The 26,172-nt window shown below is 48.4% G+C and overlaps 7 protein-coding genes across 7 annotated transcripts, besides 8 other annotated features; 4 read left to right on the forward strand and 3 right to left on the reverse strand.

Annotated features, from left to right (window-relative positions):
- Positions 1–1,020: 1,020 nt before the first annotated feature.
- Positions 1,021–1,049: a microsatellite.
- Positions 1,050–1,913: 864 nt separating this feature from the next.
- On the forward strand, positions 1,914–4,134 carry ACLA_040040 (putative C6 transcription factor; the record flags this gene model as incomplete). Its single annotated transcript, XM_001271213.1, has 5 exons — positions 1,914–1,978; positions 2,172–2,899; positions 2,950–3,373; positions 3,428–3,719; positions 3,775–4,134. The coding sequence occupies 5 exons, from the start codon at positions 1,914–1,916 to the stop codon at positions 4,132–4,134; spliced, it is 1,869 nt and encodes a 622-aa protein (XP_001271214.1).
- Positions 4,135–4,284: 150 nt separating this feature from the next.
- On the reverse strand, positions 4,285–4,933 carry ACLA_040050 (putative RING finger domain protein; the record flags this gene model as incomplete). The annotated part of the gene is made up of 3 exons (XM_001271214.1): positions 4,285–4,468; positions 4,520–4,702; positions 4,827–4,933. 3 exons carry the CDS (start codon positions 4,931–4,933, stop codon positions 4,285–4,287), a joined length of 474 nt encoding a protein of 157 aa, XP_001271215.1.
- Positions 4,786–4,821: a microsatellite.
- Positions 4,934–5,067: 134 nt separating the features above from the next.
- Positions 5,068–5,092: a microsatellite.
- A 327-nt stretch (positions 5,093–5,419) lies between these two features.
- Positions 5,420–5,446: a microsatellite.
- A 341-nt stretch (positions 5,447–5,787) lies between these two features.
- Positions 5,788–5,811: a microsatellite.
- Positions 5,812–6,256: 445 nt separating this feature from the next.
- Positions 6,257–6,281: a microsatellite.
- Positions 6,257–6,282: a microsatellite.
- A 2,638-nt stretch (positions 6,283–8,920) lies between these two features.
- Positions 8,921–8,956: a microsatellite.
- A 683-nt stretch (positions 8,957–9,639) lies between these two features.
- On the reverse strand, positions 9,640–12,320 carry optC (small oligopeptide transporter, OPT family; the record flags this gene model as incomplete). Its single annotated transcript, XM_001271215.1, has 7 exons — positions 9,640–9,972; positions 10,043–10,228; positions 10,282–10,413; positions 10,460–10,798; positions 10,845–11,083; positions 11,131–11,922; positions 11,975–12,320. The coding sequence occupies 7 exons, from the start codon at positions 12,318–12,320 to the stop codon at positions 9,640–9,642; spliced, it is 2,367 nt and encodes a 788-aa protein (XP_001271216.1).
- A 1,030-nt stretch (positions 12,321–13,350) lies between these two features.
- cp7 (putative carboxypeptidase Y) lies at positions 13,351–15,167 on the reverse strand (the record flags this gene model as incomplete). Its single annotated transcript, XM_001271216.1, has 6 exons — positions 13,351–13,455; positions 13,519–13,985; positions 14,043–14,397; positions 14,455–14,723; positions 14,785–14,868; positions 14,921–15,167. 6 exons carry the CDS (start codon positions 15,165–15,167, stop codon positions 13,351–13,353), a joined length of 1,527 nt encoding a protein of 508 aa, XP_001271217.1.
- Positions 15,168–15,948: 781 nt separating this feature from the next.
- ACLA_040080 (putative ABC transporter) lies at positions 15,949–20,442 on the forward strand (the record flags this gene model as incomplete). Its single annotated transcript, XM_001271217.1, has 6 exons — positions 15,949–16,207; positions 16,282–17,806; positions 17,861–18,432; positions 18,594–18,767; positions 18,831–19,502; positions 19,553–20,442. The coding sequence occupies 6 exons, from the start codon at positions 15,949–15,951 to the stop codon at positions 20,440–20,442; spliced, it is 4,092 nt and encodes a 1,363-aa protein (XP_001271218.1).
- Positions 20,443–21,189: 747 nt separating this feature from the next.
- Positions 21,190–23,242, forward strand: ACLA_040090 (uncharacterized protein; the record flags this gene model as incomplete). The annotated part of the gene is made up of 2 exons (XM_001271218.1): positions 21,190–21,318; positions 21,383–23,242. 2 exons carry the CDS (start codon positions 21,190–21,192, stop codon positions 23,240–23,242), a joined length of 1,989 nt encoding a protein of 662 aa, XP_001271219.1.
- Positions 23,243–24,784: 1,542 nt separating this feature from the next.
- On the forward strand, positions 24,785–25,906 carry ACLA_040100 (uncharacterized protein; the record flags this gene model as incomplete). Its single annotated transcript, XM_001271219.1, has 1 exon — positions 24,785–25,906. One exon carries the CDS (start codon positions 24,785–24,787, stop codon positions 25,904–25,906), a length of 1,122 nt encoding a protein of 373 aa, XP_001271220.1.
- Positions 25,907–26,172: the final 266 nt, after the last annotated feature.

Here is a 26,172-nt window from a genome sequence, read left to right on the forward strand (position 1 = left end):
CATGTCAGTATCCAAGATCTCTTGGCGAATCCTGCATGACGGCTGGTTCCTTCGTCTCTGTGAACAGTCCCCGGAGTCCACATCTTCTCAAACAGACTCCATGAAGAAACCATATGAAGCCATGTCTCCGTTTTCAATGACAACCTTTGTTTCATATGACTTCTGAGTATTGTCTTATTGGTTCAATTATCATCCTTGTACTTGTATAATCCAGCGAGAATTGTAAGGTTTGATGCATAGTGGCTCACTCTCGTTCCATCTCCCCCCCCCCCCCTTCTCAATCCATATTCTAGGACGAAGTGGTACGGCCAATACCAACAAAGTGGTCCTGCTTTCCCATGGATGATCCCACCATCCAATCGTAGGACCAACAGGCCGAAAATTCATGGGGGCGTACCTTAGAGGTTAAGTTGAAGAAGAGCTGTGGTCTGGTAGTCACTTGCCAGGCGACCAGCTACTTAGCAGTCCTCTCCTCGATGTTGGAAAGGGAAAGGTATATGAAGGCCTGAAGTCCCCAGATAACAACAACGCTTCTGTCCCCTTCCAAGCAAAATCAAGTTCCTGGATGACCTTAGATCTTTTGAATTCCCCGAGTCAGACCAAGAGAGGATGAGAATGCCGACCTGGAGAACCGCGTTGACTGCTGGGTTTGTCGTGTTACTTACTGGTGTACTAGTCTTTCTTGTCCGAGGGAATTCTGATACTATCTAAAGTCCGGATATTCTCGGTGCGGAACCTCCCTCGATTATTGCTATTAGCGGACGCTTGTGAATAGAGCAGCAAGTGCTGGCAAATCAATGAGAGGTTCTGCGATTTTGGAGTAGTAGCTTGTCTAATGCGTCGGCAATTCAGGAAGATAGTTGTCAAGTCGCTCTAAGGGGAGGTGTCATGGCATCTCAATTCAAAGTCATTTATAATTGTAATGTTGGGACATCAAATTATGTTACCGAACAGAACGATGGACAGATTTTGTGGAAACACTGGTACAGAAGAGGGTTTTGTAGGCAAAGCAGTGATCTGGCATACACTTGCTGCATCACTTGCTGCATCTGAACTCACTGACTGGCGTTCTTATTCTCAGGTTCGTAGTTGTATGCCTGAGCTTCCAGGTATCAAGCCAGCCACTTCCCCTTTAGGCAACACATCAGGCAACATATGCCCCCCCGTCAATTCTACCTCAGCAAGGAACCGGGGCGGTAGTGCAGCGGTCAGTCTATGCAAGAAGGCTGCCCAAGGCAGTGACTTCTAGCAGCCGCTGCATGATCCAGTAGGTCCCCGGTTCGAATACAGCGTTCTGCTCCCTTCAAAAATAGGAGCAGGCGTTGGGCAGAATGTTGAGGACGGTTGTACTACAACTGCACTCCATTCTGTTTTGCTGACTGTGTATTCTTGCTTCGACATAAAATTCTGGTCTCGAGAGCGTATCTAATTCTCTATTCTTTCTTCTTTACTTTTTAGTCCTCTCCCAGCTATCCGTACAGCCAAGAGAGCGAGTGAGGATGAGATGTTGAAAGTGAACGTTGTTTATATTGACGAAACATGAGCGAGCACATATGGAAGGCTTATAGAGATGCAATATATTGCCAGTAATACTATCATCACTTATCTTTCTATCAAACATATCCATCATTCGAGCAATATATTGATAATGTGAGATGTTGATTTTCAAGTTGACACTTCAGATCTATACACCAGGCGCTAGCTGCTTTGGGTTAGGGAGACCAACCACCACGTTTTGCCATGTCTCGGAGAGATTTCTCCAAGACAGCGATCAGTCATCCAAACTCATTTGTTAATCAAACATTTTCATCAAGTAATGGAGTCAAGAACCCTCCTTGATGGGAACCACTGAGCGTTGCCATTGAGTATGGCGGATATCGCAGGACAAACCCGATCGCCCGCAGTCCGTCGCAATGGAACATTGCAGTCCTGTGAGCCTTGTCGCAAAGCAAAATTACGCTGCGACCATGGGCGACCAGTATGTGGCCGCTGCACGGCGAAGAAGATCGCTAGTCGATGCTTCTACCATCCTGCACCGATGACAAAGCGCGCTGTGGGCAGTCGAGCCAGTCCAATCGAAGCGACGAGGATATTGACGAGTCAGCCAAATTCAAAGTCAAGTCTTCCGTACCCTACTGTCCCACGCGTCGTACCTTACTGACTGATAGTAGTGCCTCGAGTCCTGGCTCAAACCGGGAGGGCAGTCGACTGCGTGTGACCCTGGAGCCTCCGTCGGCACTTCCTGGATACCTTGGATCAACCAGCTATTCGGCTGTCCTGACCGAACATCGCAGTGATATCCCGTATGAGCTGGACAACAGTTCTGCCGCTGCTGCATCTACTCGATCTGTTGATTCGGATCGCTTACAGCTGGGGATAGAGATGCTCAAACTACTCTATGATCTTCCGATCTGTGATATTATGATTCGAAAATATCACGTTCGAACGGTGGTCACGATTGTGCCGATTATCATTATCGAAGCTATTCTGCAATCATTTCGAAGGGTATTCGAAACCTTTGAGGCTGATGATTTTGAAACCCAGTTTCAAGATTTAGTCCATCAGATCTTCCAGAATACCTCTCGTCCGCTGACCGTCCATGGTTCAATGACTGTTGAGCAGTATTTCTCCTCGTTCACGGGGCGAAACTCGCGATGGGAGGCTCTGGGGAATATCTTCGCGATCACTGGAATAGCATTGATGTCTACCCCAGATAGTGATCCTGACCTCAGTCAGGCAGCTCCTGATAGTGAGGCGAAGGAACGACTCCGTGCTCAGATCGTTGAAGCCAGCGGCATATGCCTTGGCTTCTGCGACCAGGCATCTTCCGCCAATGAACTTTTAGGGTTCTTTCAGTACAACGATGTCATGCTAAGGACACAGCAATATGGAGACTCGAGTATGACCCCAATCAAAAACTGACTGAGTTTTATATTGATAAGATGACAGGTTACCAGGCATGGCGTCGACTCGGTGACTTGTCAGCTACGATCTACGCTGCTGGACTTCATCAAGAGAACGTTCAGGCCGACGACTGCCCATACTTTCTGCGCCAATGGCGAAGACTCTGTTTTGCTTCTGCATTTTACGCGGATAAATCACTTGCCACTTTTGTGGGCCGACCGCCGCTGATCAATTATCGATACTGCACACTGACGCCTCCCTTGGATGTCAGCCATGAAATACTGATTGCCGGGGGATCCACTTTAACACAAGCCATTGCAGAATTGGATAAGGCCGGTTGGCATGTCTACGGAAGCACGCATGCGGTGACTCTCGTCCGCCTTCGATTCCTGCTCGCTATATTTCGGGAGCAGGCCCTCGAGCTAGCGCTTGGCTTCAATGATCAGGATGATCTTGTACAGAAATCCAAGTGAGTTTGTTATACAGGTTCATGGTTTCTTCGCTTACTGACAGCGTCTATTAGTCAACTTGTGGGAAAGACACGAACGACATGGGACACCGCACCTAGTTACTTGCGCTATGATATACGTACCGAGGGGGACGATGGCGATATCTATTGCTCATATTTTGCATTGCTTCACACGTATCTTGATTACCTGTATACCATCTTTCTCATTCAAAGGACGCTTGTTAAACGAACCAACACTGGGCATGAGGCACTGTTCGACACGTCCCGAGAAGTACTATCGATCATTGTGCGAATCAATACAGAGCGAAACTCGCAGATGGATATGAGCCGGCACTACTCGTGGGTCGTATGTTAACCCCATGCATGGTCCTCCGGGCCCTCGAAATACTGATTGATCATAGGTTCTCTACTACGGACTGCCCAGTGCTAGCGTCTTGACGCTTGAGCTTCTTCGACAGAGCCAAGAGGTCGGGCCCCATAGTATTGTATTGCCGCGGGCGGAGCTCATCCGGAATCTGAGCGTCTTCGTCTCGTGCCTGTCCTGGGTTGCCCGTCCTGGCCAGGGGAATTACCAGACATGCAAGGAGGTGGAGAAGAAGCTGTCTCACATCCTCGATCAAATCCTCGACCCACAGCCGGTGCAGGCGGAGGTCTTCAACGACGTGACGTCAGGTCTGTTCAACTATATGGATGGGTATAATCCCAACACCTGGGATTTCAACTTCGAGTATCTACCATCAAGGGATGGGTTCCCGGTCTGAAAAGGTGGTCATCAGTTGAAGGTATCGCATAGGTCATAACATGATAAGGCAAGTCGTAACGTTACAACGCCCGTCAAAAAGGGACAAAGCACGAGAAAATAAAAAAAAACCGACCCTGGCCGCCCCCCGTGAAAAACGCCGTCATTCCCGTCATACCATCCAAACAAAATCATTACTCGGGCGCGACTCCTGAACATAATATGCGCGATGACACAGTGGACAGTTGAAGTGGTCCTGCAGATACCACTTGTCCAGACATTCCTTGTGAAAGACGTGCAAGCATTTGAGTTCTCGGATCTCCTGCGCGCGAAGGACCGATTCGAGACAGACGGCGCTGGGGTGTGTTTAGCTGGCGGTCGCCTTGATCCGCTCAGATTCCACCTACCAGATAAACTGTCCATCGACCCCCTCGGCGGGTAATAATGGCCCCTTCGATTTCGACCACCACTCCTCGAGCGTCCGAATGGGCGAGACGGCGTCCAATCTGCGCAGCTTATCGGCGGGATCCTTCCGGTTCTTCTTCTTGAAAGTGGGCGTTCGCTCGCGGCGATTGACGAAGATGGTTAACCTGGAGAGCATTAGATTCGAGGGATTAGACAGCAGACATTCGCTGTTTTGGCGCAGTTGGAATGAGGCCGTAATCGTGGTAGTTGGTAGTGATGATGGTGATGGTGATGGTGATAGTGACGTACAGCAGACACATGATGATCAGTGAAACAACTCCTAGACCAATACCCAGAACGATGACCATGTGATGATTTTTATCGCTCATATCTCCGTCGCTTGACGACAGTCCCATGTTCCGGTCCAGAGGCCAGAGTCCAGACTTCTGCCGCTGTGTACCGTAGACGGGCGTAACTCTAAGTAGATCTTGATGGGGGAGGAGGAAATTGCGAATGCGACCGACCAGGAACCAAGCTTGAGCTCGACACAAACAAGAACAACAACAACAACAACAGAGAGGTAAAATCAACGAGTTTTTGTACGCACCACAGGAAAGAAAGAGAGAAAATCAGTCAGTACTTATTTAGTTCGAAGCGAAGAGGGAGCAATCGAAACAACAACGTGATGGTCGCGTCCGAGTTCGAATCGAGGTCTCCCGATCGTCATCAGTTCACACTCAACCTATTGAAGTCGGTCTCTTGAAGTCTATCATGGCGGGGTCACAGCCTTTTAAAGTTGCTGTGCAGCTATGTAGCTGATCAGACCATTGACACTTCCAGCTCTCTGCATGATTTTTAACACCTGAGCTGCTCTGCCGTCAAATGATGTCCTGCAGGCGATTAAAAAAAGAAAAGAAAAGAAAAGAAAAAAGGGAGGTTGAGAAACGCTGGCGTTGTGTAGCTGGAGACAGAGAAGAGAAGAAAAGAAGATCAGAGCTTCAAATCGAAGAATGAGCTCGCCCACTCGCTTTATTTCTCCTGCAGTGCCATCAGTCTCATAATCTCCATTGAAACAAAATCTTGAACACGACCCCTTCCCCCGGGGGATTCCAGCTGCAGGAAAAGACATGTATGGAGAACTGGTTGCCTCTTATCATTTATATATGAGTTATTCGGAATCAGTTATTGGTGGTGCATCGCAACATTCCAGCCCATGCGCGAGCCCAGAGCACTGCCATCAGCCACCACTCTGCTCACGACTAACTAGATGGTCCTGAGTCCTGAGTCCTGAGTCCCGAGAGTCAAGAACTCAAGGCTAGAGGAAGTTGGAACGGAGGCCCCAACCTAACATGCCACGGATTCTTTACACGAGGCGAATAATATGACTGGTCGGTGAGCGGGCGTAGCTCACCTCCCCCTCAACCAGGTTGATTCTTAGGGATTATTATCGCGGGTATCTGAGTGTTGATCTCGTGAACACTTCAGAGTATGTATGCAGTGCAGGATGCAGGACGCACACTATCTCTGCCCGAAGGAGGATATATGACTTATTCGCTATGCGCCAGCCTCCAGGTTGAGGGTGATGGGTATGGTCATGCCATGTCATGCCACCACTGTTTTGGATGATGCTTTTTCAGCAAATCGAATCAAGCTCTTTGAAATAGACTTATTTTCCTGGAGGTTGTGCTCAATCACTACCTATCCTCTGCATCATCCAGAAAGCACTCTTTCAAGTGAGATTGTTGTTGTTGTTGTTGTTGTTGTTTTATTATTCTGTCGGTGGTACTCCGTACTACGGAGTACTCTGTACTATGTTTCCTTTCTCCGCTTTCGAATACTTAATACTCCGTAGGCTCCTTTCGCTAGGCAGTAAGTACTCCTGCAGTTCCGCCATCACTTTCTTCCACTTTGGTCGTAATCGATCTTTCTCTACTACTAACTCATCATCTTCTTGCTTCACCTGAAGAATGTGGCTGACCTCTTCCTTTCGTACTATTCCCCCTGTACGTAGATGGGCTCTGGAAGCTTATGCACAGCGTTGATGTGCCTTGCTTTGCAGCATCAGATTGGGCCATTGAAGCTTCTTCCTCTGGATCTAGCTGAAGCATATGACGACCAAATCTACTTTTTAAACTCTGGAGTAATGTTCCACTGATCTTTACTGATTCCAATCTAGAAGCTAATCTCATCAAAGTTATATAGATCTCAGGGATGGATGCAGCTTTTATCCATCAACCCTTGAAAGCATGGTTTGATGACTAGGGCTCATGTCTGCTTCTGCTCAGCTTCAATAGCTCTTTTGCCTTTCAACTCGATATTCTGGATGCCATTTGAGGAAGCGTTTCGTCCACTTTTCACTGATCTGAGGAGGAGGGGTGTTGGAGTGGTATGCCCTCAACGGAGTATACCCCCCTCCACTACTGCACCCACGGAGATAATCGGCTGTTTCAAGAGACTAAAGGAGGGGCCAGACAAAGAAGAGTTACTGGACAAAGGACAAACCCGTGAGAAAGGGCCGCCCTTTCTCTCTCTGTCTTATCGCATCACAGTCATCAGGTTCATCAGGATGGAATCCTCTGCTACGAATCCACAGATGATCCACATGGTCTGCAAAGCTGACAACTGCCAGGGCGTTGCTGGAGAGAATGGAATCTATGGGGGATGGGGAAAACTTTGCAATGGTGCCGTGCGCCCTGAGGAGGGGTTGGTTTATGCCTTGTAGACAGATCGATCTCATTGAACAATAGTCTTTTTCTACCGAGGCTGTACTCAGTCCAAGGAAGGGATACCGACTCAATCAAGCCCTAAAGACAAACGCCACAGAAGAAAACATCACCACGGCGGGAATAAGGAACCGGCTGCGACTTCTGGACAGTAAGCGTTTCATACACTAGTTCATTACAGGTTTAGAACCATCCACACTGCTTATATCCTTATTGCATATATAAATTGCATATACACTGAGTAGTGCTGGCGGTTAGGAGGGATCAAACTCCTGGAGGGTTTCGTGCAGGAAGTACCCGCCCAAGACTGAGAAGCTCCCGGTCGATTGTTGTCAGGATGGAAATAGGCGTCGATATTGAAACGCGATGACGGCACATGAGCTGACTGGCCACTCCCCTGGTCCATCATCATCTTCCAAAGTCAGACGGAGACCGCACATCCCCTGGGAGATGGCAACCTGGTTTCTCTCTAGCTTAAGGAGTTGTTAGTACTGGAAAACTAGAACTCACCCATTCCTATTACTATGATAGGCTCTTACTATTCTAACTAGTCACTACTTATGCTTAAAGAAGCTGGAGGATACTCTACTTTCTATGTATAGTATAGTGATATATTTAAAAGAGTTAATATAGATCAATAGAAAAGGATCAATGGAGGATAAGTTGTGTTGACTTATTCCAAGCCCACTAATACATGATATATGTATATAGCCCTGCATGACAGGAAATCTGACACATCACCACATGGAGTGCAATGTGCATCATGCCCAGTGCTGTGTCACCGGCCTCTCTTGATCTCATAAAAGTCATATCGGGACCGCTTTTGACCGGAGAAGGCGATGCTCATCAGCTCCTTGCACTGGCGGCCCCATTGTCGGTCAACACCAGTACTGGTACGATAGGTGCCGATGGGTATGATTATCACCCTATATACACTCCCTCCATTCCATCCTGGTCATATCAACAAACATGTCAGGCCTTCTACATCAACCTCGTCATAAGAGCTGTCTTCTCACCCGCGTATTTTCTGCTCTTCCCCAGATATCCCACCCAGCCAGGCAAATCAATGACAGAGAAGCCTCACATGATGGACTCGATTACCACCGCGGTCTTCCTCGCTGGGTCCATGTGCTTCACCATGGCGATCAACTTCGGCAGGACAACATATCAGTCTCTCGTACCAGCACACGACATCCCGAACGCCGTCGGGCGCAATGACTATCTGTCAGGACTTCCGTTGGTTTTCCTGTACCTTGCAACTTTTAGTGCCAACAACAGCTAAGGCCAAGACCTCGGTATGACTGTCTTCCTCGCCGTCTCAGACACGCTCTATCAGAACCTCTCGCTCGGCAAAATTGCTCCCGTGCAGCCGAATGTCTCACCAGGTGGATATTCACCGGTACAAGGGACTTTCAGAGCAGCATAAGACTCTTGTAATGCCGCGGATCATGGAGGCGATAAGTAGTCTGTGGTTGTTCTTCTTGGTTGGTGGGGCGTTGAGTTTAGTCATGGCTGTTTTCTTAAGGGTATGGTACTGACAAGGGACTGAGGCTTGGGTTAGGGCAAACGGGCAAACAATCCTGCAAGAAGCGAGGCTTTTAATTTCACTGTTAAAATAGGCTCTTGGATGTGCTGGGTATGTTTCAGCAGGACCTTGTGATTTCCGAGTGTGGAGTCTATGGTGGTGCTCTGAAACGGTGATGCTCTGAAACGGTGAGTCTTTGCCTCCAAGGCCGCCATAGTTGTCTCTAGGTTGGTGAAGATGGTAAAGCGGACGGGGCTACCTAGGTATGTTAGTAACATCAGTATTTATGTTCTCTACATACAGTTCAGCTCGTATAAATGGAATCTACTCATCATGTCCCTTCTCCCATCCAGTCCGGCAGTCCAGAGGCCTGCGATGAGCCTCGGATTCCTGTAACATGTTCTAGTACACTAGAAGGATATAAAGGAGCACTTACACCCAAGCATCCTCTAGCAGCATTACCAGACAGACTTCTTAGAGCAGAAGAACTTAGGATTCCTGCAATCCTAGTCCTCGTTGAATGTAAGACAAAGAGATTTACAAGATGGAAAGATAATCTTGAAGCCTAAGGCTCCTAGAATCCTTACTACCCCTACTAGGATCGCTACAGGATCCCACACCACCTATATAAGTTAGTGGAAAGGAAGAGTTGGGGGGTTAGTAAGTTCCGCATATCTTACCTCTGCTACACTCGTTGGACAAGAGACAAATGAGGGGACCTTCGAGCCTTAACGCGAGTAGATCGTAAAAGGGCCCCTTGGGATCTGAAGGATCAAATGATGATGGATCATGATTAGTATCGGAGTAATCTACCCTAGACCTCAATTATTATTACAATGCCCTCGCATCTTCCATCCACAGAGCTTCATACCGTCTAAGTCCAAGTGCTCGGCCCAAACGTCTGCCCCGGTTCCACCGTGCGCAGCGGCACACCCATCCCATCAGCCGTCCGCGTGGTGATCTCGTTCCCGAACCACTTTACACGAACCCCCGGGTACGCAAGGCAGAAGAAGATGAGGAAGTTCCCCACCGCGAGCGCGGCGTCGAGCCCCGCCGACAGGATGTAGTTGTATTTCATCCACCAGTGCTGGTATCTGCGTTTCAGATGGCCGTTGAAGAACAAGCCTACTATGCCCCAGGCCATGTAGTTTGCCGCGGTGGCGGGTGGGATCGATGCGGTGGATGCGAAGATGGCGGGGAGATGGATCTGGGACGGTTAGCGTGCCTGTCCGTCTACCTGTCTTGTCGTTTGCCTGCTCGACGAAGGAATGTCTGACCTTTCTTAGCATGGCTCGTGGGAAGCGTCGATCTAGTAAATATAGTATGATGGGGGTAACGGTGCCAATGAGAAAGAACCACAGCATAGGTCGGTACATTGAGCCCGGCGAGAAGAGTCTCTTGGGTCCGATGAGGCCCCAGAATAGAGCGTTGGTCGCGTATCCTGCTGCTAGAGGGCAGTAAAACTGTTCTGAACTCAGCCGAGTACTTGTTTATATCTCGAGGCACTCTCACTTACGTTGTTACTGGCGTCTGGAGTGCAAATATTCTCGATGTTCCCCATTGCCCACACATTGACTGCTGTCTGTGTCAGCCAGGAGACGATAATCCCGGTGCACTGTGCAGCGAATGTGACGCGTGGAGGGATTTTCTGCCCTGGTCAGCACAAATTCAGCTGCAATTGGGAGAAATCATACCATGTAGTGGGCAAGCTTCATGCACTGAATGTATCCAAGTCCCTGAGCTGAGGAGACCAAGGTGAAAATCTTAAAGACCACGTTATTCATCATCTTCCCAGGCCAGATGTACCCCGCGATGAGCGCGGATATAACAGCAGTCGATAGCTTTATGTTGCAGTAAGCCATCATAAGCCCTGTTGGCAACAAAAGCACGATGTTGAGCGCGATCGCCAGAACCAAGCCGTACCAGGGAAGCCCTGTATCGTAGACGTAGAGGAAGGCGATGCTGATGCCGAATATGGCTAGGAAGCTGCCTCCATACCACCACATCGGGACTTGGTTGTACTTTTTCATCAACTACTCAAGTCAGTGCTGTTCTCTCGAAGGAAGATGTGGTACTGACCCTGGCGTGAATGTCTGGTTTCTCGGCATTTGATCTCCCAATGCTGGCAAGGAGACCGTTCCATAATTCGCGGCGGTGATAGAGTGCGGTATGGACGATAATTGAAGCCACGGCAGCAAATCCCAGTCCGTATGACAGTACAGACGTCGTTGACAGAAACACGGGTGAGTATTCATGATAGGCAGTTTGGTTCAGCGAGTAATCTGGATTCATCACCCGGCTTGTGTTGTACGGCTTGCCTGGGTGATATCAGAGCTGGTAACGCTGGAAGAAGTTATGAGCCTACCTGTGTTGTCAAAGCTTTGCGACGAAGAGAATGGGAAATACAGTCCTTCCCACACATTGCTCCAGTGCAATGCCGGGGACACAATCCAGAGGAACAGTACGCTCCCGCAGAACACATTGGTCAATGCCCATGTGGGGACAAGTAGGGGTGATCCAAGATAGCCAGTGATTTGGTTCCAGTCCAATGTCAGTGGGAGTAGATCCATCCCCGAGACTGCTCCAAAGACCTGGTTAACGGTGACATTCTGAGGAACAATCCAAGTAATCCAGGCAAACGTCGTGAGGCCGGTAAACAGGAAGCCAGGAAGAAACTGGTAGAGCGATCCACAAAGAATGATCACAGCGAAGAGCTTCATGCGGCTAATCTTCCAGCCATTGGCTTTCTCGTTCCGTTTATTCCGTAAATGAATGGTGTAAAGCAGTGAGCACGTCGGAAGCACTCCCGGCCAAACACACGCTGCAGGCTCAATGAGAAATTTGTGAAACAATCCTGCAATTCCAAAGCTCAAGGCCTGGCTGGTAAGAAGGAACATAAGCCTGTAACCGAGGGAAATCGGAATATGAAGGAACTTCTCAAAGGCGACATAGACATCCGTCGCAAGAGATCCATTGTCAAAAGCAGTCACGAGAGATGCCATTATAGCCACGATACAGTGCTCCTTTTGGTTGAATGGCCCTGGGTTCAAGGTAAAATCCCAGCCCAGCACGCGCCATGTTCTCATGGGCAACACAGCTTCCAAGAGTTTTCCGCAGGGAAACGTCACGAGAATCGCTAGATATGCAGATAGAAATACTGCCAACCAGTCAGCCTCCATGCAACCATATGCTTGGCCCTGGCGACTCACAAGGTGGAGAATGAAGCTGAAAAAACTGATTCAGAGCTGTGAGGACCATAGTTCCAACCACCCCCAAGAACCATGCTCGAAACGTATTGACTGGGACATCTTCATCCTCGGTGGGAACGCTCGCTCGTACCTCTGGAGGTGCACTGCTAAGGTCAGTGTCGTCCATCTCACACATAATAAAGGAGTTTGGGATTTTAGCGTACGAGTTATCCTCATCTTCACCTATCTCGAGCTGTGACGCCTTCGTATAGATCTGTGGCTCGGACGACTGAAGTCTGCCATCGCTCAGTGATTCCCCGGATGGTTGGCATACATTAACATCTATCGACTCTTTCTTCGGTTCCATGGTCAGAGCAGATTTGCGGATCAGTCAACAGTATCACGGCGACGGAAAAGCCCCCCATTTGAAGATAGAAGCATCGCAAGAGAAATTAGATTTATGGTCTCGAAATATTTGTGAGACCAAGAAAGCCTAAAAGTTGCATTCACGGGAATCTTCGATTGAAGTGAAGGTCCAGCTATGAGCTGAGGGTAAAGGCAACCAAATCTGGAGTCTGAGTAACCCCACGAACAAAGCCGGGTTGTCTGTACTCTGTGTAAGCAGAAGAGGCTTAGTGACCAAGACATTCTTTGTTTGCATTAACTAGGCATGGAGATAGTGTATCCAGATTTAATTTCGTGCATGGCATTATGCTGAATTCTTGTTGTTTCAGGGAAGCAAGGAACTCACTCCATTTGGCGTCAGAAGCAAACACAGCGTGGCGGTTCAAGAGCCTGTTGTGAATAGGAGATAAAGGTCAATATTGTCCTTTGGTACGCCATACAACCGCTGATATTATGGAACTGATCTTTTGGTATCCTGTAGTTGAGTACAGATGCTGCACAATAATAGAAATACACAGCTGGAAGTTGAATATCAAAATACTTCCACAGCAGCCTGCTAGATAGATACTGAATTATCGCAGCTTTTACTCTGTATTTTTGGACGATCTGCACGCCACGCCAAACTACAGAGAGTCCCCTTGCTTGCTGATCACATTCCAACAATCCCACGCGGTCAGTGGATCGGTCACTTTCGAAGAAAAAAAAAGGGGGGAGGGCACCCTGGTTGATCTATCGAATATTCAAAGATTGTACTCTAGTTTGTCGATCTGTTACGCTCGGGTCAGTGCTTTAGTGGCATGGCAAATTATTGTCTGGTTGCAGCAAGTTCTGCTCTGCCAGCTTATTATTATTTCGATCAAATTTTACTTATATTCCCTTCTTTTCCGACACCCTCTCATCCGAGATAACACCGTGATGAGTTCTAAACTAGCCCAGTGGCTTCGATATCATTGGTAAAAACACGAGACTCGGAGCCTCGCGCCCATTGTACCCTATCGATACCAAGCGTTCAGTTCTAGGCCCCAGGGTACAAAGTACTCAGAGCGACCGCTGGAATAACCATCTTTGATAAAGCTCAAGGGCAGCTTCAGGTTGATCTAATGGAACCTAGCGCTGCATTGGTCTCAAAAACTTCGCAAATTATTGTAAGATGCACTCACCATATGCCCAGATCTGTCTACAGTGACAAACGCAAATTGGACCTCCCTGGAATCTCCGTGGGATATAGGTGCCGAGACTTGTTTAAAGCTGCCAGCCTTGACTTTGATACCACCCACTGTTGCGTACCAAGACCTCATATCTTTCGATGTAAACGGTGCTTGCCCACTCCAACGGAAAGCATGTGCCCATCTCAGATTACCCGCAGTGTTACATGCGAGGTCCAAATTCCCATTGTATATCAGGACATCCACCCCATGGTCGAGGGTGTACTTGATGTCAGTCATGACATTGCTATACAAGTCGTTCGCTGTCTCAAAGGCGGAAGCAACCTCCTTCGACTCGATGGTAAACTTTGCAATACTATCAGGAACCTCGAGCGCTGCCCAGGTGCTCGGTGCGTTGATGTATTCCTGGATCTCAAGAGTCTCTGAGTAGCAAAGGTGGTCGACCTCGCAGGTACGAGTGACTGGTAAATTTCATCAATATGTTTTATAGAGTGAGAAGGATTGAAAACTGAGCTTACTATCGAATGGATCTCGCCCACCCGCGTATGACTCGTTGTGATACAATTCTTTGATGACTCCGCATACTACATCCGTAGCCTCGCAGACTACCTTTTCTGGATGCTGATAACAGACCTCATATATGTTGAGGCACCGAGGGAGATTCTCTGATATGATTCCGCATCGAGTTCGGTTCAAGACGGGAGCATCAACGCCCGGTTTGGTTGTGCATAGTGTCTCGTAATACCCATACAACGTGTCCATTGGGGAAACATAACCATTCCCAATCAATATTGATTGAAGTGGAATCTTCACTGCTTCAGCAACTTGGTTCTGCCGGAGGATTTCTCGTGACAAGGTTGGAATATAATGTCCCTATGAAATCATCAATACTGAAACTCTAATCATGTCTCTAGAAATGTCGAAACTCACAGCAAAGCTTTCTCCTGCTATGTGGAATGGATTCTGTCGACGTTCGGGGAAAACCTCCGTCATCAGGATCTCGAGGAAAATGTACATATCTTCAGCTGCGATCTTCGAGCTGGTAGGAACCTCTGTCTGTGAATCCACATATGAAAGACCCGTCCCTACGGGCTGATCGACAAATATCATCGATGAATTTCGTGTCCAAGAGTGAGGGTTCCTTCGTGTATTTTCACCACCCTTGTTTATTCGACAGGGGCCAACCTCTAGCATCAGACCTGGTTTCAATTAGTCTGTCAAGGTCTGGCTTGTAAGTTCAGAGCAAAGAATATTTCTTACCAACCAAGCTGCTCACTCCAGGTCCTCCTGTCAACCATAATGTGAGCGGGTCTGTTCTCGGATCATTCAGACTGTCGAAGTACCCTTCTTGCGTTCGATCAGCGTTCCTTCATCTTCAGACACCTACAAGACTCACAGAAAAACACGTGCTTCCCATGGAAATCGAGCCATCCGGTGTACTGCTTAGAGCCTGCGTCACAGACTTCGTCGGTTTGCTCCTTGATCCTGAGGGAATGAGAAGGAAAGCCCGGGGTCCTGAACGTCTTGAATGACTCTGTGTCGTCATTGCCTGACAGCGGAGCTTGGATAGACTTTGGACTCACAGCTGTCTTTGCTAACGCAATCAAACCAGCTAGTGAGCACCCGACAAGCCAGTGCCTCATTGTGATCTTGTGACAAACGAGGTTGGGTTTAAGAAAAACAGTAGAGACGATTTATTCGAGAAGCGGGCATGGTGTCTTCGGTGATAAGTCCAAGCTACTTAGCTTAAGATGTTAATCCAGGAGAATTTTCGTTGCGTGTTCTGCCGAGTGATGTGTATACCAAGTTCGCCTGTTTGGTGTTGGCGCTAGTGGCAGATTTTCCCAATTGGGTAATCGGGAACGACCACTTCACTTAGACCCTGAGCGCTTCTTCTCTTCACCTCTCGCAATGCAGCGCCAGAAGGCCTCGAAGCAGATGATCTCCGTGCTGCTAACATGTCGTCGTATGATATGCTTGAAATTGGGCAATTTTATCCAATGTACCGAGCCTTATGGCAACAAAGCTTAAACATTTCCCCGTGTCCCTTGCCAAACTGCTTACCTAGACTCGACTCAACAAAGCGCTCAGGCTTGAAAGACTCCAAAATTACTATTTTAGGACATATGGACAGCAAATTTGACGCTTTCCACCCAGATGCCCAGTTCTTGGCCATGCTATGTGGCCGGGTACGCCTGGGTCAAGTAATTCTGATGGGGAGCTCAGAGAAAGAAGCAGGCAAACCCATTCAAGCAGGTTGATGTTATGAGCTACTAATAAAAGGTACTTTGGCCTCCGATACTCTACGAGCTACGGGGTATTCACTACTCCTTTACCATTTGACCTTTTCAACGAGGTGTCCATCATCATCTTTCTGGACATCTATTTCCTCAGTTCGTATGTTAGCACCTTACGGCACTCAAGATGCGCTCCTCAGTCTGTTTACTTGAGCCCAACATGCTGGTGCTTGCAGGACTATTCCTGCTACTTTGTATCGTCAACATCATACATTTTCCCCGTCAAGCATCACCGACCGGCTCGTTATCGTTGACACCAACGCATGCTCGGTGGGGTGTATTGGGCCTTCTGTGCTCTGTAGCATGCTCAATATCCTCTGCAATTTCCATCCAAGAGACAGATACTTGCAGCAGGACGAGCTATATCACAGTTTCTCTGTGGGTAAGTTGAAGTTGATTCCACCTTCATCCGAGATCCGGGTCTTCCTAACATCTCAGGCGGTTGTATGTCTGTTTCGAGCCCTTTACTTGGCCGCTTTCCCTTGTCGCTTGATCTTTTTCAGAAATGCGACACTCCTGAGCCTTGCAATCTTTTTGACAACGAACGTGCCTCGTCAACTATATCCCATGATATGGCTTGAAGTCCCACTAAGTCCTAGTTTCTCGCTATTGGATACAATCCACTTAGTGACGGGCTTTGGAAGTGCCATCGTGCTTCCTGTCATCTCGCCAAATCCATACACCCCAAGCAAGGGTGTTCGTCACCCGTCAGAATCTTGTTCCCTCCTTTCCCGATGGTGGCTTTACAATTGGGTCAGTCCACTAGTGACAACTGGCTACCAAAGCAATGGCTCCATCCACAAGGAGGATCTTTTCTCACTTCGTGAAGAGAACTCAGTGGAGTCCTGGCAGCAGGAATATAACAGCCATTGTCATGTATCGGTGCCCTTCAGAGCCATGCTTTGGAGGTTGTTTCGCTCCAGACTGGCTTCAATGGCTCTTTTTGCAGGCCTCTGTGGCTTTTTCGAGCTCCTTGGAACAGTCGGCTTGTATCAACTTCTGCTTTTCATTCAGACACCCTCTGACGCAAATCTCCAACCGTGGTTCTCAATAGTACTATTTGGTTTTTCTCCAATCATTCGTGGTATATGCATGCAGACTTTCGAATATTACTCCACTCATACAATTGGAGACTGGAAGGCCTTTATTGTGACAGCGGTTCACCAAAAATTGACCAGGCTCGAAGCAAATGCGAAGCTCGATATTGGTCAATTACAAAGCATTGTTTCAGTTGATATTGACAGACTGGGCACACTTCGATACACCGCGATGACTGCATTCATGGTCCCAGTCGAATTCATCACCGCCTCGGTGCTCCTGTACAGAGTCATGGGGTGGTACTATATCCCTAGCCTGATATTTCTTCTTTTGACTAGATATCCCCTATCTCGGTTCATAATATCGGAGCAGACAAGGGTTCAGTCAGCAATTGTACAGGCGACAGACAAACGAGTTACCCAAACAACTCAAATCATACGAGCGTTGATACTGATCAAAATACTTGGGAATGCCCAGGCTTTCATAAGGAGAATCAACGATGCACGTTCACATGAGCTGAAGGCTATATGGCTCAAGATGCGTGTCATCATCCTCTCAGAAAGCCTTTCCTCTTCATGTTCCTTCATAGCCATAACCCTCTGCTTATGTGTTTTGACACTTGTAGGAGGACGGTCTCTGACACCGGATATTGTCTTTACGCTTGTTGCTGTCTTCAACATCATCAAGAGTATGCTCATGTTGAGTGTACTTGGTGCGGGTCAATATGCGCAGGCTATGGTGAGCTTGCAACGATTGAGCGGTTTCCTAGACCTTGAAGAATTTGAGCAAGTGACAACCCCAGAGCAGTCCACTGCACATGCTAAGGGTAAACAACCCGATAATATGTTGGTTGTCACGCAAATGACTAGAAGATCCGATGACAATCACGAAAATATCGACTTTCATCTTATTGATGGTGGTATCAATGTGATCGCAGGAAAAACAGGGTACAGTTCACCCTCCTCCCTTCCTTCAGTTCACTCATTTACATTCATACATAGCTCAGGGAAAACATTATTACTACACTCACTACTACTCGGCCGCTCTCATACTCAACATAGTATAGGGCTGAAAAGGGCACAGTTTGAGCCAGTTGCATATGCATCCCAGGAGCCTTGGCTACTGAGGGGTAGTATTAGAGACAACATCATTTTTGGCACTCTACTTGATCCAAAACGTTATGAGCGCGTGCTCAAAGATTGCGGTCTGGAGAAAGATCTTGCAGCTTTCAAAAACGGGGACCTGAAGGAGGTGGGTGAATGCGGCCGAAGTCTTTCTGGAGGTCAACGACAGAGAGTCGCCCTTGCCCGAGCTATGTATATGGACGCCAGGGTTGTCATCTTGGACGATGTTCTCTCCGGTCTAGACCCAGACACCTTTGAGTGGATAGTGACCAAGTGTGTGACGGGGTTGAGGCAACAAGATCGGACTTTGATTATGGTCACGAATAACCCCAGAATACTCCAGGTTGCTGATATGATTCTACATATGGAAAACGGCAGGATTGCCCGGTTTGAGAAGAGTTTGTCGAAGAATTATACATCCCAAATGCCCATCGTGGAAACGCTCGATGGTTCGTCCCCTCATGCTGGAATCTCTGGAGATAGCAACAACGCGAGCCCAGGCTTGTGTCAATCATCGTGTACAGGCACTGATCACCAATATGTGAGCAGTTTGAGATACGGTAAATGCGGCTTCCCTCCACCCTACGATGCCAGCTCACTAAACTGTCAGGCCTCAAATATCTTCGCTTATTCGGCAGTCGATCTTTCATCGCCTTGGCCTTGGTCTCTGCGGTAGTGGCCCAAGCAGTGGAAATTGCGCTGTCTGCATGGCTTTCCGTCTGGAGTGCCAAGTTGCTGAATAGTGACAATAGCAGTGGTGGCCTTTACTTGGGAATCTATACAGGTAAACTTCTTCTTTGCACAACTAGGCCTTTCATTCAACATTCGGCACTGACGAGGTGTGCAGGTCTTGGATGTGCTCAGCTTTTGATCCTGGCAGTCTCGCTTTCTTTGTTATACTCCGGTGCCTGGAGAGCTAGTCGTGATAAATATCTGGAAATGGTTAACACAATTTTCGGAGCCACCTATTCTTGGATCTGGAATACGCCGGTTGGGCAGGTCATCAACCGTTGTTCATCCGATACCGCTAGTCTGGACGACACTTTATTCAAGAACTTTCGTCCAGTCCTAGAGACATGCTTGTCGATTGGTCTCCGGATCCTAACGGTGTCATCGCTCATCCCGCTATTCTTACTTCCGTCAGTCCTGCTGACTGGAGCTGCACTCTATGTGGGCTACCGTTATCGTTTTGCAGCGACCGCCGTGAAACATATATACGCTGCGAGCCTAACACCTTTACACCACAGCATTGCAGAGTCTGCCTCAGGTCTTATGACAATACATGCATTCCGTGCGCAAAGAATACTACAGACACGATTCAATGCGGCTGTTACGCACCATGTCCAAGCATGGAACGCAGTTAGTGATCTTCAAAGGTGGTTGGCAGTCAGGATGGACATATTCGTTGCCCTGATCTCGATCTCCGCAGCGACATTGGCAGTTATGCAACCGCATCCAAGTGCTCCCGCCGTCGGTCTAAGTCTCGCTCTCACCACTGGGCTCTGCACCGCCCTTCTTTGTAAGACATTCCGGACTGGTTGTCATTATCAAACTTGCTAACCTTCTTAGATTTGGTTTATCTATCCAGTCTTCTGGAAGTGGAGATGGCCAGTTATTCTCGTATCGACGATTACATTCAGGGACTTCCTCAGGAAGTCTCCGTTGATAATGAACCGACAGTGAAAGAGTGGCCAGCACAAGGTTTCATTTACATTGAAAACCTAGGGGCCAGCTATGCTTTGGATCAGGACGAAATTCTAAAGGGTATTGACCTTAAGATCAATCCCACTCAACGAGTTGCTGTTGTCGGGCGCACAGGATGCGGGAAAACCTCTCTGGCATTGAGCCTGCTGCGGCTCACAACTAGGACGCGTGGAACCATATCGGTCGATGGCGTTGATATCGAGTCGCTCAAGGTGGATAGGTTGCGACAAAGCATCAACTTTATCCCACAGGATCCCACGCTGCTGGATGGCACGATACGTTTCAATTTGGATTTCAATGGGGAATATGACGAGACTTACCTACAATCTGTGTTGGATGACGTGGCGGGAACAAGAAGATGGAAGCCGGATGACATTGTTGAGCTGAACGGGAGAAATTTCTCACAAGGCGAGCGACAACTCATCACCCTCGCACGAGCTATGGTAAGCAAACAAAAGATTGTCATTCTCGATGAGGGAACTGCTAGTCTCGACAAAGAAAGCGAAGATCGCATCATGGCTATCCTACGGACCCGTTTCAAGGATTGTACGGTCATAGCCATCACACACAGGTTACACAGCATCCTCGATTTTGACCAAGTCCTCGTAATGGAAGATGGTCGGATAATAGAGGAGGGAAATCCTCGCCAGCTCCTTGATGAAAGCGAGGGACGATTCAAGACACTGTACATGCAGCAGTGTTACACGGACACTACTGTCGGTGGCAGCAATGTCAGCAGCAACCGTGATCAATGACAAGGTATTTTCATCGAGACAACTCGAGATACGAATGCAATACGAACCCCTTGAAGTGGATTTGGGTCATGCTTGTAGGCTGACAACCTGCTCCCCAGAACCAGTAGAGAGCAACGGATGATCCGCGTGTGAGAAAAGAACTTCACAGCGTACAATACCTACTCCATGCGTACTAAGAAGGTATGATACTGTTTCTATAGAGCCACAAAATTCCTGAGTACGAAAACCAGAGCATAAATTGCGAATAAATGAGCGCTTTGTTTGACTAGCTTAAGGCTGTGAGACACGGAGGTCAACGAAAAAAAGGAGGTGACAAAGCGCCCATTCAGATTGGACTTGTCACATTCCTCGCTTTCCTGGATAATTGGACGTTGGCGGAGCCTATCCCCAGCCCCATCTGTTTAGCGTGGTGTCTGGGGGCTCCAGCCTGCCGATCTACAGAGTACATCCTGATCTCTCATCTCCAGCTAGTCAGTCGATCCCTTGCGCTAGAGCTGTTTGCCGCCATTCCGACAGGAACAACGAGACGTTGAGACAACTTAGATCAAACGGTTTGAGACCTTAATGGGAGTTGAACTCGAGCTTGTAACAGTCGTCTAATCTCCTACGAACATTTTTCATATATTCGATCTGGGAAACCCTACATGTCCAATGGCCACAGCTGCTTTTGAGTCGACATTACTCCATCCATCCAATAACACAAGATAATCTGCCATACAACATCAACGCTGTCTCTCCGGAGCCGAAATGTCCCTTGCCGCTTCAAGTGGCAGATCCGTCAGAAAGCGAAACGTCGTTTCGCGTGGTCGAACGGGTTGTTTGACGTGCCGCCGCAGAAGACTGAAGTGCGACGAGACGAAACCGGGATGTAATAATGTAAGCTTCACTAAGAGTCGTATGCCATTGTCAAGCTCGATCTTGAATGCTAAGTCCACTATAGTGCAGACGAATCAATCAACCATGTGAAGGATATGCGCAAAGGATCACCTTCAAAGACCAGACAAATTTGATCGTTGCCAGAGCGAATGGCAGAAACGTTGGGAAGAGAGGAAGGTCTTCGGGCTCCAAGAGCGAGAAGAATGGCGACCCAGATAGCACATTTATCGAATCCAGCAGCCAATTCTCAGTTACAGTGAAAGGGCCACCTTCGCCGCCCCCATCCGAGTCTCCAGATGCACGTTTTGTTGACAGCCTGACGAATGAGGATACTTCTCCACGAGTGGCTTTACACAGGGATCCAACGACTCCAGACGATTCCGACACTGAACATCATGTCGCGAAGGGATTCGACAACAACGAGAGGCTGTTGACGTATTCAGTTGCTCTTGAATCCTCCCCTAATACGCCTTCAATCAGCCAGGCTCCCTATATGATACCCCCCTCGCGGGTTTCTGCTCATTATATGCTCTCTCCGGGCCGAATCTTGCACAACTCATCTTTGTCGTCGATTGGAGTCTTTGAATTCCCTGAGGATCATACGTATTTCGAATATTCCGCGAAGGGCCAGCTCTCAAGCTTGTCAAAAATCTTACCTCTTTCAGACTTTTTGCAATCACGCCCTATGTCTCCGTACGTATATAGCGCTGCCATGGGTCTTGCGGCTCTCACCTTGTCAGCCCTCCAGCCCTCTCGAAAAGCTTCGGTAGGACTACGTCGCCATGCCTTCCATCATACTCTTAGAGCTGTCCAAGGCTTGAATTCAGAATTATCCTTGAGTTGCGCCGTAGGTAACTCAAGTCATTCCTGGAAAGACGAGACAGCTCTTTCGTTTTTCGCCGCAACCATGCTGTTGGCCAACTTCGAACTTCAGCGAGGCGCTTTACTTTCATGGCGTTCGCACATGCAAGGTGCTGCATTGTGTCTCAGCTCCGCCCATAAACAGCTTGTGCAAACCCCAACGGGTATGCTGTTAGTAATAGCGTTCGCAAGGATGGCGCTTCTGCTGCGCTTGTACAACAGAGACTACTCAGTTACCACTGCAAAAACCATGCCAACAAGAATCTCAGAATGGCTAGATCTCCTTCTGCGGCAATCCTCTCAGCTACGAGATAGGATGCTCTTATTGGTGGAAGAGGTGACGACATTGGAGATCGAGAAACGTCAGCAGCCCGAGCTCGACAACTTCTGGTCAAGTAAGAGTATGAAACTTCTCTGCAAACTGGACGGCTGGAGAGATGACCTTCCCTTTGACGAAGTACCTGTAGATGAGGACTCTGGGGGAGCTTATCTGACGATATCGTCGCCTGACCAAACAGCCCTAATACGTGTGCCTGCACTCGTATTTCCAAATGCCACTGACCAATGCACCTCGGCAGTTAATTATGCAGCATATCTTTGCACAGGAATGCGCGCACGTACTCGGTATCTTCCAGATGCAGGACGGATCTTACCTCCCGATGCAGAGCAGACCGCACTCACCATATGTCGCATCGCGGCGGGAATACCACCCACAAGATTTGGCGAGTCTTTCACATACAGTTATGGCATGCTTCCATCCGTGGTTGGTGCTTACCGCTGGTCGGAAAACCCAGGTCTGCGTAACTGGGTGAAACATTGGCTAGCAGGATACCAAGGGCCGCGTGAAGGAATATGGAACATCCATCAAACGTTACGACTGCTTGCCACAATGGACAGCCAGCTTCTCAAGGCCGGTTGCCATTTTATCGCCATGAGAGTGATTGACGAGCCACAAGAGCCGTCGTCAGAGTTGGACGAATCCCGCAGCAATGAGCCTTTTAAAGTAGTCTTGCACACCAGGATGCGCGATGGGACTTCGACGAATGTCATGATTGTCAGATAGCAGATCCTTCCCCGCGTGATGAATGCATTCGAGACAAACGATGGAATGTGTGAAAAATTAGGGTCGCTGCTCAAGCCTCGATGACAACGGCTGATCTGCTTGGCAGATTTAATCTTCCTCATAGAGCTCATGCTTGCTGTATGAGCATTGGGGATTATAGACTATATTACAGCCGCAGCGGACTTCGAATGCTTTCGAACATTGGATGCTCGGAGAATCTCCGCTTGAGAACCATGTCTAGAGGACCACCGAGCGAGGATTATAGATGACTAACTCGCTCTGACTTTCTGATTTCTCCAAGGCACAATCTCCCACTTCATCCTCATTTAACATATCTACTTATCATTTTGACCTCTCAATTCTGTCATTTTGTCACAAACAGCTCAGGAATCAATACTTCCCATGCGGCAACGAGGATTCATGATTTTGAATTCCGATTTCTTGCAACCAAGATTTCAGTTTGCCTTTTGTCACCAAGAAGTCAAGAACAGATCTGGAACCCACACACCCGAAACTCGACAGTGCTGTGAACACCTCTTCAATTCCTGGTTACAGCGAATAAGACTATGAGAAGGAGGTAAGCCAAGATCCTGAATATTCACGTTCCACGGGCCCACGCTTGGCCCGTAGGATAAACATTCCAGATTGGTTCAACTGTTGCATTAAGCTCGCTGGGCGGTTCCGTTGATCCGCTAACACCAACTTGCAAGTTAGTACTGACTAACGCTTGAAGACTGCGCTTGAGCGAACGCCCTCCTCATTCGTCATGTTCGATGTTGAACCGTCCTCGCCGCTGGTCGATCAGCAGAAAGGCTCTTGCTGCCTCGCCCCCTGGACAATGGGACTTGAAGAGCGGAGAACCCAGAAGAGCCACAGGGTGCGATTGACCAACGAAAATCTCGAGTTTCAAAAAAGGAAAGAGTTAAGAGATTTCTAGAGGACAATGGTGATGAAGGATCGAAGAACAGAAGAGACCACGCGAACCCATGTTCCTATGATTTTATTTCGTGGCTGATTTTCATCACCGCTGACTCGCCCACGCCCGATCTCTCTAGGGGGGTCTCTTCACTATTTCATGGTCGCGTCCAGGTCACCATTTAATACATAACAAGTTAGTCATTATAGGAATACACCCTACCAGTTCCATAAGCTCCAAGTGAGTGAGAGCATGTAGGATCACGTCGGTCAGCATGGTCGGCGTTCCGCGAAGCACAGGGTGTTCGGTTTGCATCAAAAGACGTGTCAAGGTTCGAGCCCAGCTTTATAGCGTCCCCATTACATGACATATGAGATCTGACACGATTAAAAACACAGTGCGATGCTCTGCGGCCCGCATGCTCCCAGTGCCAAAAATATGGCGTCCATTGTCCTGGTTATGCAAAAACTCGCAAATTTATGGACGAAGGTCCCTTAATCAAGAAACGATATGCGCGATCAACGAACCTAGTCAACGTACACAAAACCCAACAGGGCCAGCAAGATCACGTATCTCCAGCCAATTCAATTGACGAGCAGCTGTTCCCATCTCTAGTTTCGAAGTCGATGACCAGACAGCAGCCTGAAATATTCCGCGACTTTGTTCTCACGGCATTTCCGCGCTGGTTTGGGCTGAACAAGTATCGTGTCCACGTCCCCTGGGCATCGTATGTAGCCGATGTACTGGGTCAGAATGCCGCACTAGATGCTGCTGTTTTCTGCATTACGTCTGTGTTCATGGGGCGGTCCCATTACGATTGTACACTTCAAAAATCGAGCCGTGAAATGTACTCCAAGGCCCTGGTTTCCTTAGGTGGTATAATCAAGCATGAGGAAATCATGCGGTCAAGGGAAAGTGTTAGCACTTCCATCTTACTTAGCATGTTCGAAGCATACTCCCAGACGAAGGAGGATTCATGGGTCCAGCATGCTGCCGGTGCTGCTTTGCTGATGTCCCTCCGTGGAGCGAAATCTCACCTTACTGGTTTCGACCGCTGCCTATACCTCTCTTTCCGCAGCTTTCTTGCCGCTGCTGCCTTTATTGAGGGCAAACCATGCCTCTTCGAGAAGCCGGAATGGCAAGCTCTGATCAGTGAAATCAGGAAGCAAGACATGGTTGATCCTCGAGCGAACGCAACACTCTCCGCCCTCATCGACAGGACGGATCGACTATTCATGGAGGTAGTCAAGATCCCCGGACTCATGTATCATACAAACCAACATCTTCATGCGACACCAAGGAAATCTCCCTCGGAAACTGATGAGCTGGTCACACAGGTTCAACATTGTAAACAAATGATACAGGGTTTAGCAGCTGAAATTCGGCTCGTCGTTTCTTCAAAAGGGCACAGGAACACGGACGGCCGAATGACACTCATAGGCCCTATACCGTCAAACCTGCCACAGAGCTTCGCGAGCGGTGTTCTGCGCGGCACCAGCAATTGCTTCAAAATCCTAGGTATCCTTTTACATAACCTTGCCGTCTATCAGCGCGAGGTATTTCTACTATGCAGCGCGGACGACTCGCCTCTCGAAAGCCCGATGTCGTCATTCTCGCCATCATCAACGGACTCGCTACAGGGTGAGATCTCATTTGGGTTACCCAGAATGATTCCATTTCGCATCGTCTCCAGGTTCACAATCGTGGGGAAGACGACCATTTCGTCCCGACTAATGGTCAGAAAATGAGTCCTGTGGACAAATGGTTAGACCAAGTAGCGTCATCCATGGGTATGGAAGCCTTCGAAGTTGTCATTGGGGAATGAGTCCAGGTGAATGCGCGATACCTCCTCGCCCCATATACTGCATGTCTGCGTACTTCGGAGGGAGAGGTTTTCAGAAAGCAGGTTACAGCGATGACGCATATATAAGGATTGCTTCCACTACTGTGAATGGTGTTCATCTCCCTTGACATGTCCACTTGCACTATCCTTCTTAAGCGCCATCAGTAAATG

Source organism: Aspergillus clavatus, genomic scaffold (assembly GCF_000002715.2).
Source record: "Aspergillus clavatus NRRL 1 1099423829802 genomic scaffold, whole genome shotgun sequence".
NCBI lineage: Eukaryota > Fungi > Ascomycota > Eurotiomycetes > Eurotiales > Aspergillaceae > Aspergillus > Aspergillus clavatus.